Raw genomic sequence first — 15297 nt, forward strand, 5'->3', positions numbered from 1 at the left:
TCTCTGCTGTACCAACCAATGAGAATACAGTCTGGCAGAGCAGGTATGACTCTAGTGTTTGCCTGAGCTTCAGGATATGGTGTGGAAAGCATGACAGCACAGCTCACTACAGATCTCTGCTGTACCAACCAATGAGAATACAGTCTGGCAGAGCAGGTATGACTCTAGTGTTTCTCTGAGCTGCAGGGTGTGGTATAAAAAGCATGACAGCACAGCGCACTACACACCCCTGCCATACCAACCAATGAGAATACAGTCCAGAATAGCATGTATGACTCACTAGTGCTCCCCCTGAGCTTCAGGATGTGGCATGAAAAGCATGACAGCATATCTCACTAGAGATCCCTGCCATACCAACCAATGAGAATACAGTCTGGCAGAGCAGGTATGACTCACTAGTGCTCCCCCTGAGCTTCAGGATGTGGCGTGAAAAGAATGATAGCACAGCTCACTACAGATGTCTGCCATCTGCATTGAGAACACTGTCCTGCAGTGAGGGCTTGACTCACTAGTGCACTGCCTCCTCCACCCCACCCTGGAGTTTCAGGACATTGTACAAAAAATAATCAAATAGGACTGAGAGATGGTATCAAACAAGATAAACAGTAACTAACTGTGGGGAGACAAAAATATATCCACATTTCCTAAGATTCCAATATCATATACCAGATACCAGCGCATTTTATGGAAGAAACTGACAGTACCTAAAACCATAATGAAGTATTTATATTCTTTGACAGAAAAGTAATGACTATCAGTTCCTCAGTGTAGAGCCATCATGGGGTTTCTGTGAAGACTATGAGCTGAGATGTTATATACTATATACCTCCCCTATTGCAGAACAGATAGATACCACTGCAGTATATGAGTCCATTCAAATGTTTGTTGTAAGTGCCATATATTTTGTCAAAATATAATTTTTCAAATAATATTTCATCCAAAAAAAAATTCACCAAAACACAGTTTGTCTAGACAAAACCAAGACCAGATCTGCAATATCTTAAAGAAAGACAACCATTTATGCTCATACAAGAAATACTAAATATTTTCATTCCTCCCAACAATGTCATAACCTCAGACATGGTTATTAATAACAGCAAGATTGTGGAGATAAAGCCGCAAATTAGGAGGCATGGGGACAAAACACTTTAGTACTTTGGGGTGTCAGATAAATATATTTTTTGACTGAATTGTAATTCACTGGAATTTACTTAATTAACCTTGATCTGATAACTCATGTTTCAACAATTATTTCTAATCTCTTTGTTCAAGGCATGTTTCTTATAATATGCACAAACTAAAATTACTCCCTTGAAACATTCACCACATTAACTGAAGACAATTAGCAGATGATAGTGTTGCTGCTTAATTATGTTCACAAGTCAGAATTTTTTAACTGGTCATTATGTTTATCTTTGTTAGTGCTTCCAGGATTTCTATTTTTAGAGGTGACCTAGGAGCTTTAACCTAGCTAAGTGATGAATCAGTAAGAAAGCATGCCACTGGAAGAAATGTGATTAGAAGCAAGGTCTGCAGTATGTTACCTATTCATTGTACATTACATTAAACACAGCTGCAGTTTATCACCAGATATTTCTAGATGTTTCTTAATGTAGTCTGTATGAACATGTATATCATCCCTATTAATTATACATATTCTTCACAGGCCTTCACTGTAACAGAAGTATTTTCATGTTACAGTTCTGTAAAACAACTTGAGTAGTTTTCTTACCATTACCTACTGATGAAATTTCACTTGAGTACCCTATAAACTGCTCAGCTGGCCCTGCTATTGCATGGTACCACATTTACCACTAATTTTCTATTGCTACTTGCTTCATGACAACAACAGATTCAGTTGAATTCCCATTGTGGCATACCAGTAAAGTTCTGTTTTCTCAAATATGACATACAGATGCATTAAATCCCTCTTTGCAGGCACTGAGTGGTACAATTAAGTAATATGCACCCCCCCAGAATGTGTATTATTTGGATATATTCAGCTGTCACTAGCAGTGAAACATACCTGAAGATGATGCATACACTTATATACATATGCAGAAGAGGAGCTTTCAAAAATAGCAATGCTGAGCTCTCATTTGCCAACATCCTGTTATAATAATACTTCAGAAATTCAACCTACAGTTCACGATAACACAAACTATTTCTAATCTCCTGGGTGGCATAGAGGTGGAGTGATTCACATGTGGTGCATTTTTCAGACAGTGTCATCCTTCTGTGGGCTGCATGTTCCACCTGTGTCCATATGCAAAATCTCAAATCTCAAACATGTGAGTAAGTGACTTGGCTTGGATCAAAACTGCTTGTTTCCTACCCTATGCCTATTGCCTGAAGAGATAGGTTCTGGCCACCTATGACCATGCGTTGGAAAGGTAGGTACTGAATATGGATAGATGGATGAATGCTGCTTCACATACAGATCTGAAGGACCTGCAAGGTCCTTTATGTGATCTCACTAACCCTTACTCACTTTCTTTGTTTCATCAGAGGTGAAAGCCAATGCGGACTTTCTAAACAAAGTGGAAACACTGTATGGAGTGAGGCCAAGCAGTCTGTCTGGCAGTATTCGAACCGATGTACGCAGCATCAATGATTGGATCAAACAGACTACACAGGGAAAAGTTGACAAGTTCTTGAAAGGGCTGCCCACCAGCCTCAGCATTTTGTTGCTCAGTGCTGTTCATTTCAAAGGTACTGATTTTGCAAATAATATTTCAATTTTGCAGTGATTTTGTCTGTCAAAATGCCATGTATTTTCTGTTCAAGTAACATATCAATTAAGTTAGCATTTTTCTCATAAATAATGCATATAGTCATGTGGATTAATGAAAAGTGACACTTTATGCTTTAAAATGTTTATCCGCCACCTAGTCAGTGTAATCATTATAGTTTTGTTTTCTTTGAAGTGTTCATTATGTCTACTGGCATAATGTCAGATCAACCACTTGCAAAAGCAGTAGTTTGAGTTTGGAATGAGTTTGAATCACTGTTTGCAGACTACAGGACGAAGAACAGACAATCCAAAATGACAGAAACTCCTTTTCATTGGGGAAATGTGTATTTGGCAATCCTTCATTACCCTAGGTAGTTTACCCAATATGGTATATCAGGATAGCAGTTTACAAAGCTGTGAAAGCTCACTTGTGCAGGCTTGATGCTCTGCATTTGCTTTGATCTGCAGAGATCTGGGTGACAACTGCCTGGAAAAAAAAACAAACCAAATGCAAATGAGAAACTACCGAATTTGTTTGGGCTTTCATATGGTCCTGCAACCACTAGCCAGCCTCTGAAATTAAAGCCATGCTGCCACTGTTCACATCTCTCTCTTTTCTGAAAGTAGGAGAAAAGAGAGCATATTATAGGGTTACCACCTGTCCCACTTTGCGAGGGACAGTCCCTCTTTGGGCAGTTGTGTCCTGACAAAAAATTGTAAAAATGGCAAATGTCCTGAGATTTTAGGACAAAATTATTTCCTATATTTTATGTAATAGTTGCATAAAACAGTTATTCTGTATCTAAAATACCTAAATGTTATAAGAAACAGAATAAGCAACTAAAATGCTACAAGAATAAGCTTTTATTTAGGCAAAAAAGTTAAGTTCTAACCTTTGTACTGACCATGGGTATGTGTCGGCCTGTAAAATCTGATGTTGGTACCAAAAATGTCCCACTTGGGCCATTTGAAAAGGTAGCAACCCTAGCATATTACCATCAAGTATAATTTATATCCAGTAAAAATTAAAAACACAGATGTTAATAGGATAGAACCTGTTCCTTTGTGGGTAGCTTAAGACATGAACTGCAAAAAAGGTGCAGAAACTGAGATTAAATTATTCACAACGTTAGGTGATGTCAGTGTGCTCAGCAGCTCTTAGAAGGACAACACTCTCATCCAAACCTAGTTCTCCTTTATTTTCCATGCACTCCTCTTCCAGTTTTTTGAGAAGTGAGCTGTGTTTTATCTTTTAATCATTTCCACAAACATTTTAGGTGAATATTTTAATTTTGTCTTGCTACTTTATATGCAGATAGAAATGTTGATTATTATGTTATGCAATGAATGACAGTAATGTCTGCAGACGTGTTGAGAAAGTATGCAACAAAAGCAGGTCAAAGACATAAAGTAAACTGGGTGGATAAACAAATACTTGACAAACTCAGCATGCTGGTCATCCATTCTACTAAGAAAAGAAATTGATTAAAGCATATTATGAAAGCTCAATAAAACATAAACTCTGAAATGTTAGTTTAATTTTCTTGTGGTTGTTAACATTCTCATATATCAGAACTTCAGGCCTGTCTCATGAAAATTGGAAGTTTGTTCATTTCTTAGGAGCAATATACTTTTAATCTTTACCAGCATTAGAAACAGCGCATCATTCACAGAGGATGGCAGCCTAAATTCAGTTGTGCAATTAAAGTCAAAACCCACTTAAGTACGACTCCAGTCCATGAGCTTACTAAGGGCTGTGACTCAGTTACCATTACAGTTTATTTTGTATTTCACTGCATCTCCGCCTTTTGCTAAGTGAACATTTTTAAGGAAATTAAAGTATTTCTGTATATTACTTACAATAGCATTTACACAGATTTTGTACATGTAATATTGTATACAAAACAGACACACTACCCTTCATCTAACAGCATCCCAAGGATTATGCTGTCTTTGTGTATATTACTTTTCCTGTGTAATACCATTTCTGAACTTCTCAGACATTGTGAATATTTAGCTTGCCTATGACCTTTCTCATGCACCACAATAGTTTTCTCATTGCTTGGGCACTCACCTTCACTGCTGATATCACTAGTCCACTGTGCACTTCTTACCATATCAGGTGCTTCTTACTCGTCCCTTACTTCTGTTACCTGTGTTGGTAATGTACTATCAGGTTTTCCACTTACTCCTCTTTCAATACTTGTTTAATAGCCCCAATATCCTGACAGACTTTGCATATTTAGGATTACACTCCCAGCAAAAAATTCATTTTGTTGTTGCACAAGGTACAAAACCCATCAAATCAATCACTAGCAAGGTGCCACTCTATTTCTGCATATGTATGCCCCTCTACCTTAAAATGTCTATCCAGCATTTTGGGGGATCTTTTTTCCTCCCTGCCTTGATAACTATTATGCTCTACTGTTTCCATTGCCCAGTACAGCTCATTTGTTCCCCTGGGAGGCTAGATCAATATTGCCCACTTGTTCCTCTAAGGAGGGTCAAAAACTGAGGAGGAAGAGCAGAGCTATCAAACATCCAAGGGTGGGGTGAAACTTTAAGGCTCTATCCCCTTTGTACATGTCTGCAACCACCCCAGGGTTCAGCATGCAATAAGCATCATCACGGGTATATTACCCGCTTTCATGGGTGACATAACCCATTAGAACTGCCTTGCCACCTTGAAGTCAGCATTACTCAATGATCTTCAGTGTCCCATGGAGATTCTACAATTGGAAAGATGCCCACATATATGTTCTGCTTATAATCCAAGACAAGTGAGCTGGCAAAGCCATGTTTTACCACAATTTCTCCAGTGGGCACTGGAGCCACTATCTGAACTTAGGTTGCTGGGTTATAGCCAGGGTTCTATTCCTCCATGCCAATGGAGCTGGCCCCCTCCAACCTTTGATAAAAAAGTACATTATCATTGTGACAAATATCTATAGTAAAATCCCCCTCTCCCCATCTAATAATCAAGTTTATCATGAATGTAATGTTATGTATTTAATACACCATCCTGATAATGCTTCTTGAATGTATATGTCTTGTAAATATTCTGTCAAAAAAGACCTAAATAACTTTCTGTCAAATGTGAGTCACATCAGAAATCAAAAACTCTTTCCGTGTACTGACTCATACTTCTCAATAGTACCTAATTTGTGGGGTCCTTTCTGATAATTTTTGCTTGAGCAGAGGAACCAAGTAGGGGTGTCCTCTTTCCCTTTTATTATTTGCATTATATTTAGAACCACTGGCAAAGAAAATAAGGGAATCAGAAATTCAAGGATATAATTGGTATTGTAGTCAAGAAAAGCTGGCTTTATTTACACATGATATTATTTTGTACCTGACCAAACTAGAAAAGGACATTACAGTGTTGTGGAACATTTTGAGACAGTTTCAGATCTTTATGGGATACAAAAGTAATGAAGCTAAAATAAAGGCAACAGTGGTAAATTATGTACCCACACATGAACCGGTTCAGGAATACCCGTATTTACGGGGACATTATAAAGATCTGATGAAGTTCTAGTGTTCTGGGATGAAAGCACTTATCTGTTTTATGTGGATTTAATAAAGCTGTATTTTGCACTTGGACTATTTCTGGATCAATTTTTGGCTTGAACAAGCATTCTGCTACTTCAGTGAGGATTTTAGCTGCCCTGTTTTGCACTTGGACTACTCCTGGATTGACTTTTTGGCTTGAATAAGCATTCTGTAACTTCAGTGGGGATTTTAGCTGCCCTGTTTGGCTTTCTGTCTTTTGACATGACAAAATAAAATATTTAGGAGTATGGATTAAAAATTATTCTAGTGCGGCAGCTAAAGATATGTGGGAAGAGACTAAACAAAAGATAATATAAAAAATTGAGAAATTGGAAGCTCTGTTTTATGGATATGGATAGCAAGATACAAGCAGTTAAATGTTTTTATTCCCTTTAGTTTTATACACAGGACAGGCATATTTTTATCAACCAGAGGAGAAGCTGTAAGTAGCAATTAATAAAGAGCTGAAGGAATTTACCTGGGAGGGGAAGACAGCAAGAGTCAAGTGGGATAAGCTGATTCTTCCAGTAGCACATGATGGATTGGGATTACCCAATTTGAAGGGGTATTTCAGAGCTACATAGTTAAGACTCCTATACATAGCACAAACAGAAAACTATAATTCAAAGTGGAAATGGATGATGATGAAACACGGGGGAACCTCAAGAAACAAGGAGAGACTGAGATTTTGGATGGGGGCATTTAAAGAGAATAACAATATCCATGCAGAATAAAGTAGCAGAAATTATTCTAAGAACTAAACAAACATGGGAATGGAGAATGGAGATTCTGCCAATAAGGATGACTGCAATTAGGGATACAGACAACAGACAAGAGGGGGTCGGAATTTATTGGAAAAAACTAGCAAAGAAACCAAGTTATTGGGAGCAAATAACTAGAGAGGGAAAGATGACAGGATGGGAAGACGGCAAGAATTTATTTGGACTGCAGGTTAGAGATTGCCTTCTCTATCAGGGATTGATATCAGAGTATAAGCAAAGAAAAAGAACTAGGAGGGTCCTAAATGAAAGACCAGAACTGATAGAGTTTTTAATAGAATCTATAACAGTAGTTGCCATTAAAAAAGGAATAATTAGTACAGCATATAAAATATTGCATGATAACTATAACAAACCGTCAGAGGAGGTTAGAAAGGATTGGGAAGAGAGACTGGATAAGTAAGTCGCAAAGAAACAATTGGAGGATATATATATGTCTCCCAAATATGCAACAAAATCTAGAAGATTTAGGATTTTTGCTTGGAAATGTTTACATAGATATTTTTATACCCCAAGTATACTCCAGAGAATTTTTGTTCAGGCAGATAGTAAATGTTGGAGGTGTGAAGGGGAAGAAAGAAGTAATTGGGAACATATTTTCTGGACGTGCGGTGAGTGGGTGGACTTTAAGGATTCTCTGTGGGATGCACTGTCGGAGATGCTGGGTGGGCAGATTGGTCTGGCAAGGGAGATGATTTTTCTGAGCTATGACATAGAATCGGAATTGCCTAGACATGGTAAGGCCTTGCTATGTCGAATAATGGTGGCCGCCAAAAAAAGCAAGTACTAGAAAAGGGAAATCGAAATCTAAACCAAGTATACTGGAAGTAGTGAATATAGTAACAGAGATAAAACAATTGAAACTGAGATCTTTAGAAAACTGTAGGAGCAAACTACATAGGAAAAAAATGGGAATTGTGGGAACAATACATACAAGGGATGAATGAGGCCTAACAGGTGACAGAACTTAAATGAGCTATGTAATGTCTGAGTGAGAAAGATTGGGTAGATTATAAGTGATGTATAATGTTTGCAACTGGGAGTGTGTCAGTATGGTTTGTGATGTGCTTTGTTTTCATTTATATAAATGGATGATTGCCTATGCAATAAGTGATGGTTTAATGAAGATGTTTCTTGTTCAAAAAAAGGCAGGAATTGAATAATTTATGTAATAATCCTTAGGTTATATAATATATAGCAATATATGTGAAGTATAATGTTTATGTTAATATAGTTTGATTACTTTTATATGAATGTAAATCTGCCTGTGTCACAAGTGATAATTCAGTAAAGGTGTTTGAAAAAATAGTACAGAATTTGTAGGGGTATCCTTAATTTTGCTTTATACTTTTGCTTAGTACCTCCTACAATTAGTAATTTTTTTAAATGTTTAAGTTAACAGCACTAGTATCTAAAAACTGAGACTAACATGGGGCCTTTTCTCTAATTATTTTTTGCTTTGTCTCTTATTCTGGAGTCTTAAGAGTGAAACATATAGAGTGACTGACTCTTCAGTCTTTACTACACCCATACACAAGTTCAAAACTCCTTCACTTCCAAAAGTAAAAGCACAAATGGGCTCTTTGGGCACATTTAATAAAGCTTATATCTCTTTTCTTTGTATGTCCAACTGTGTAACTAAACAGTTCCTTAAAATAACTGTCCAGAGGTTCCCTCGTTATGACATACCTTGTTCTGACAACATTCTAACTGAGCTGAAACACTGATTAACTAACTCCTCTTGCACCATCCTCAGCGCACAATCATTCCTGATGCAATTCATCAACTACTTAACCACTTCCATGTCTGCTGTATGACACCGCCGTATCATTCCCATCTCTCAAGAACTTCATCTCCAAAGCTGCACATGTATAAGGTCATCATTGGCTTCACCATTTTCATCACCATCCTCTGTTATGACTCAGGAACCTCAGCAAAGAAATTTGGATGGCCCCGCAACTCCTCTGCATGTTCTACAAACTCTGACCAGATCAGTGCCATGATCTCAACCTGAGTTTCATGAAAGTTGCAAATTTCGTATTCTTAGCTTTCTGATTCATTAATGAGGCCTTCAGAAATGTTTCCATCTTCATTTTCAATAACTATGTGAGTTATAAAGCTGGCCTCTGCTGTTCTACCATAACTGGAAGATTTCCTTCCTTACCTTATACCAACATCTCCTACGAAAACAGTAGGGGATCTTTGTTATACAAAAACATTATTGTTTACATACATACATATTTATGTTTAACCATTTTCTATAGACAAACATATTAAATAAAAAGTACCTTTAAAGCCCATGCTTTTTTGCCATATCCAAAACCTTAACCTTTTAATGGCTTGATCTGCATCTCAATATTGTTATGAAGAACCTCTTGATATCATCCTAAAGAAACAAACCAAACCATTTAAAAATTATCCTGTCTACTTATTCCACCTTTCTCATTTGTTTTTATAATTTTCATGCATCATAATATCCATGTTAACACTTTTTGCCTCCTCTTTTTTATATATTTTTTACAGTCGTTACGAAAACCCTTTCACCCTACTACATTCAAAAAAAGTATCTAGCATTGTCTTCCACAACATACCCTTACCATTTGCAAAAATGTTCCTCATACACCTTAAACTTTATATTATCCTTATCTGACAGCGTTTTCTAGCACATTCTCCTAAAGAAATCGACCATCCATATACTTCTTTACAAATTCATCTTCCTTCTCTTAATTCTTTTATTTTTCTTTCACCCAACTCTTCATAACCATTTTCCAAAAAAAGTATTTCATAATATTTCCATGCCATGGTTTCCTATTTTTTCTAAATCAACTAAATGTAACTTCCACATACACCACCAACTCATGCTACCTAACTTTCTGAAAACATTTTTTCTCTTACTATTAAGAAAGTGTTCCCAATATTCTTTATATTGTTTGTGTGAAAGATCCCCAACATATCTGACCTTCCTTCATCACGTTTGAAGCAAAATATATATAAATAACCTGGGTACAAAAAAGTACTTTGCATTTCTAAATTGCAATGCTCGGTCAGCAGTATTATTCTGCCAGTGAAAATATCTGAGAAAAAGTGACTATTAATTTCCCCTCAAATCTACAAATGAAAAGGTCTGGTTCAGCAACTCAAAGCATTATAATATATCACTGCCAGCCATATGCAATGTCTGTAGGAGGCTTTCTGATAAGATACTTTGCCCCCTTTTTTCTGATGCACAGGTAAAAGCTGCCCTCTCCAAAGCAAAAAACACAGCATCTATGGGACCGGACGGTGTCCCAGGCTGTGACTTACACGAGCTCCAAGAAGAACTGAACCCTCACATTAAGTCACTGTTCAAACTTAGCCTTACTACAGGACATGCACCCAAAGAATGGCATACAGCTACAGTGGTCCCACTCCACAAAGGTGGTGCCACAACGGACCCCGGGAACTATCGACCCATAAGCCTGACTAGTCTGGTCTGTAAAGCTATGGAGTGTATTATCATGGAACTCATAAACAAAGACATTGGGAGCCTCCAGACACTGAACCCTACCCAATTCGGCTTTGTTAAGGACAGATCTTGCCTCTTAAACCTAGTCAATTTCTTTGAAACAGTTACCAAAGCCATAGATGAGGGCAAGGTAGTCCACACAGCCTACCTGGACCTCGCAAAAGCCTTCGACACAATACCCCACTCGGCCATCATAAATAAGCTTACCAGCTTAAATATCAACCCCTATATCACAAGATGGGTTGCAAACTGGCTCAGGGATAGAACCCACATGGTCAGAATCGCAGGTGCCATGTCCAAATCCAAACCAGTTACAAGTGACATCCCACAGGGCTCAGTTCTGGGACCTCTCTTGTTCGGTATATACTTCTCTGAGGTTCAGGCTAACACAGGGGGATTATGGCTGACAAAGTTTGCAGATGACTGCAAATTGGGGGCCATAATCGAATCTTCAGCTGACACAAGCATCCTCCAAAAGGGTCTCACAGAGATGGATGCTTGGTGCCAGAGCCACGGCCTCAACCTAAATGCTAAAAAGTGCATAGTCATCCCCTTTGGGATAAACAAGGTACCCACAAATTACCACATAGGTGGTAATCCATTAAGTACGGAAGAAGTAATTAGAGATTTGGGGACCAACGTAGACAGTAATCTCTCCTTTGATAATCACGTTGCCAAAGTGGTTAGAAAGACCTTCTATGTAGCCCGCCTTATCACGAAAGGGTTCGCAACTAGATCAAGAGAGGTCATTGTGCCCCTCTACTCGTCACTCATCAGGCCCATAATTGAATACAATGCCCCTTTTGGGATGTACCTTACCCGACACCTGCAGCAACTGGAGAGACCCCAAAAGTACCTCACAAAGAGGATCATGGGCTACAAACAGATGTCCTATGCAGCTCGACTAAAGAAACTCCAGCTCTTCTCAGTTGCTTACTGCCTATTCAGAGGCGATCTATGCCTGACTGACGTACAAAGCCATGTCAAACCCAGAATTAATGGACATGTTCCACCTCAAAAAATCCAAGTCCCTTAGAGCTACACGCTCCAGGGACTTAAACCTCAGCACAAAAATAAATAGAACATGCTGGAGGGACAGATTCATTTCACAGAGGCTCCCCTCACTCTGGAATAGAATCCCAATTCATGTTAGACATAGCCCCTCGCTGACCCTCTTCAAGCGAAATCTGGATGCATGGATGGGAAATCACAAATTCACCCCTGGGATTTCTTCTGTGTCCCTGCTAGACAGAGGCACAGTAAACTAATCTTAAAGGGTACCTTCTGTGACCTAATTTACAGAGGCACAGTAGACTAATCTAATAGGGAGGCAGAAGCCAAATACACTCTGGCTAGGCTTATAAATGCCCTAGGGCAGATAGCCTAGTATCTAGTTATGAAACTATGAACCTATGTTCCCAGAATGCCTACTGTACTTTATTATTACACAAAAGGAGGTACCTTATTTTGTGCTTATGTTTGCAACCAGAATACTATGGGTATCTTTGATTACACTTACTTAGTATATGGTTATCACATCCACAAAGTACCTTTTATGATTTAAAAAGGTCAGTACCTCCACAGTGTACTTTTTAAGGAGATTCTAAGGAACTGTTTTTAAGCTCTGCGTCCACATTCATTTTATTTCAACAAAACTGCTTGTAATCTCTTGTAAGCATTTTAGAGGAAGCACATTTTGTAAGACGTACACAAAAAAGTTCATATCTGCCTATTATATTAATCATCTGCAGAAATGCAGCTCCTTCCTCACTACAAACATAGCATTTCAACTACTCTCAAAAATTTCATCTCTGAATGTGCAAGTAAAGGTTTAAATATGGTAGAAACAATTGTAAAGAACTGGTCATAATAAAATTTATGGCATCAGGAGTAAGGGAAAGCACAACTGGGTTTAAATTGCTAATTCTATAGTCATTATTTCTGTTCCAAGCTCAAAACCACAGATGCCTGTAAACAGACATCTAGTGAAAAATATATTAATCACAGTCACCATCGACTCACCACCAAGAAATGCATGAAAAATCATATGATGGATAATAACAACCTGCAAGTTAGGGATATTGTAGCTTGGTGTGTACGACACTTAATGTGTCCTGTAATATGTACAATAAATTATATGCATGGTTTTCATCTTTTGATTGTGGTTGTGTGACTGACTTGTCATCTCACACACCTGGTGATATGTTATCATGTTTAACTGATATTTATTCTCCTGTAATGATTTTCTACTTACCTCTTTATTTGTTTTAACTTAAGGTCAGTGGGCACAGAAACTAAACCCCCGACTGTCTGGCATTCAAGAGTTTCACCTGGATGATATCAAGTCTGTCAAAGTGCCCATGATGTATGGAGAGAACTACCCTGCCAAATTCGGCTTTGATTCTGAACTCAACTGCAAGGTATATATCACAAATAAAGAAATCTGAGTTTAGCATCATTATGTTCCACACAAATTTTACCTTCAAAGTCTTCTGCACTCTAAAATATTTAGCAGTGAGGTAACAACAGAGAAAAATAATTAATGAAAGTTGGGTCCACAAAGGCATAGTGATAGAAAATGTTAACTGTTTATTTGTTAAGTGGGGAAGTGGACTGATTTATGTTAGATCATTTTCAGCCACATGTCTAGCTACACCACAGAATTTGGAGCAGAAGGGAGTACAAAAAGTTGCAGGTACAGCAACTAAGGCTCCTTCTAATATACTAGTACAAAAACAGAGCTGGACAGAATAAACTGGACTAATTATCTACACAGTAGCTAATATTATATTACACGATCACAGATTCTACACAGTAGCTAATATAGTACACGATCACAGACTGTACAACATAACATGAGTAGAAGTGAGTGTATTCAAAAAATTAGCTAGACATTGTTTTATGAACATACATGCACATCATATTACAGGTAGCAGCATGTGCAAGCCCTCATATCATGACTCTAAAGCCCCAAGGCATGGTTCAAGGCATAAAATCAGAGAGTAATACCCAAATGGACAATACATAGGCTTCAAATGAAAAAAAATGATCTTGTCTGTAAAGATCAGCAGATACGACCTATCAAAAGCACTCACAGATGACTTTCTTCCTTTGCATTTCAGGGGTATTTTTCTGAACTCAACAAGGTCAGCTGAATTTTTAACTCCATCAAAAACTGATCTTCAATTAACATGGCTAGTGAAACAGAGGGTGTAATAGCCAAGCTTAATGTTCATTGTAGATTAATGCCTTATACCAAAGTTCAAAAGAGGCAGTCACACTGCCCCATTCTACCATACAGCACTACTGCTTGTTAAATGAAGAAAGCAGAATAAATCTAAAATGTGTGTTTAGCAGTACCTGAAGCACACTTCCCTGTAAAATAGAAGACTATATTCAGTTGAATGATTAGCCCTCCCTTAGCAACCACATCTCTGGCTTCAAAACACAAGAAGACAGATCCCGTGGCATTTTCAGTTTAAGCTGACTGTGCATTCTCACTTGCAGTAAATGTACGTGACACATAAGTTAAAAAAGATCCAGTCAGATCTTTAGGATGCAAAGCTACTGACTACATGGAGTGCAATCCCATCTGAACATTAAATTGCACTGGCCATAGGAACTTTGTTGATTCGGCTTGGGGGTAATAACAGCATGGGATTTGTCTTCTTTAGGTTAACCTACAGGTCACAGGAGCTAAACGCCTAGAAGCTTCATATTAACCTGAAATCTGGAATGAAAAATACTGAGCATTACTATGTCATCTGCATACATGATGACCTGCATGCCTAGACAGTAATTGGTAACACATCTAATAAAGAAGAAAAAGCTGTCCAAGGATGGAGGTTTGTAGCAATCCAGTAGAGACAGCAGAACTAAAGTTTTAATAATCTTAACTTAGTTATTTGTTAGGTAACATCTGACCAGTCACAAGGACCTTGCACCACCCCATGCTCTACAACAGTATATGGTCCAGGTCAAGCACCAAAGTAAGGCCAATAGAGATGGTGCTAGTCAAGAGCACCCCATCCTTGCTTCTCAGAAAATGGCTAGATGAAAGCCAGTTGGCTTTCATAGTGTTGTGTCCTTGGACCAAAGCATAACAATATTATGAGAGGAAACCATGGGCAGACACTTAGCTCTGAAGATGAACTATCACTGTATTTTCCATAAATGCTTGCTATATCTAGGAGAAGTGATACAGGCCTGTTACATGATGAAATACTAGCATTTTATGTTTTGAGGAAAGAACTACTGGAGCCAGTTTTTACAATGGCAAGACGGTGAAAAGGTTAAAGATCTGTGCAATGTACCTACCAATAAATAGTCTGCATATTTACCCAGCTCCATTGGTATAAAGGGATAAGGGCCTGACTACAACCCAGGCTATTAGAATTCAAGTAGCAGATCAGTTGCCTGTTGAAGCTGATAGGGCATAGGAGAAGAATGAAGGGGCAGTGTCCACTTGCCTTTCTCAGGTAGAAGGGTGGGACACTCCAAAAAAGAAGGTGAATGGGGTATTTCAAGGATAGTTCTGATAGTCTACAGTCGGGAGGTGTTGGCATAATGGTTAAGTTCTTTATCTCACAGATACAAGGTACAGGGTTTGAGTCTAACCTCTGGTTCTTGTCTAGGCTTGTAATAGTTTGCAGGCTGATAGCCTAGCATTTACCTATGAAATACTTTATCTACTTATCTATCTATCTGTTTTTGTTTTACCAGGAAAG

General features: G+C 38.2%; 1 protein-coding gene across 2 annotated transcripts in view; it reads left to right on the forward strand.

The window, feature by feature from the left end:
* The window catches only part of SERPINF1 (serpin family F member 1), a 210083-nt gene that overhangs the window by 146660 nt on the left and 48126 nt on the right, over positions 1-15297 (forward strand). For both annotated transcript variants that reach the window (XM_044054367.1, XM_044054368.1), the window contains exons 5-6: positions 2509-2712; positions 12848-12990. In XM_044054367.1, the coding sequence (XP_043910302.1) occupies positions 2509-2712; positions 12848-12990 (347 nt within the window). The remainder of the gene's footprint in view (positions 1-2508; positions 2713-12847; positions 12991-15297) is intronic.

This window comes from Protopterus annectens, chromosome 13.part0 (assembly GCF_019279795.1).
Source record: "Protopterus annectens isolate FY-2018-M chromosome 13.part0, PAN1.0, whole genome shotgun sequence".
In the NCBI taxonomy this organism is placed as follows: Eukaryota; Metazoa; Chordata; order Ceratodontiformes; family Protopteridae; genus Protopterus; species Protopterus annectens.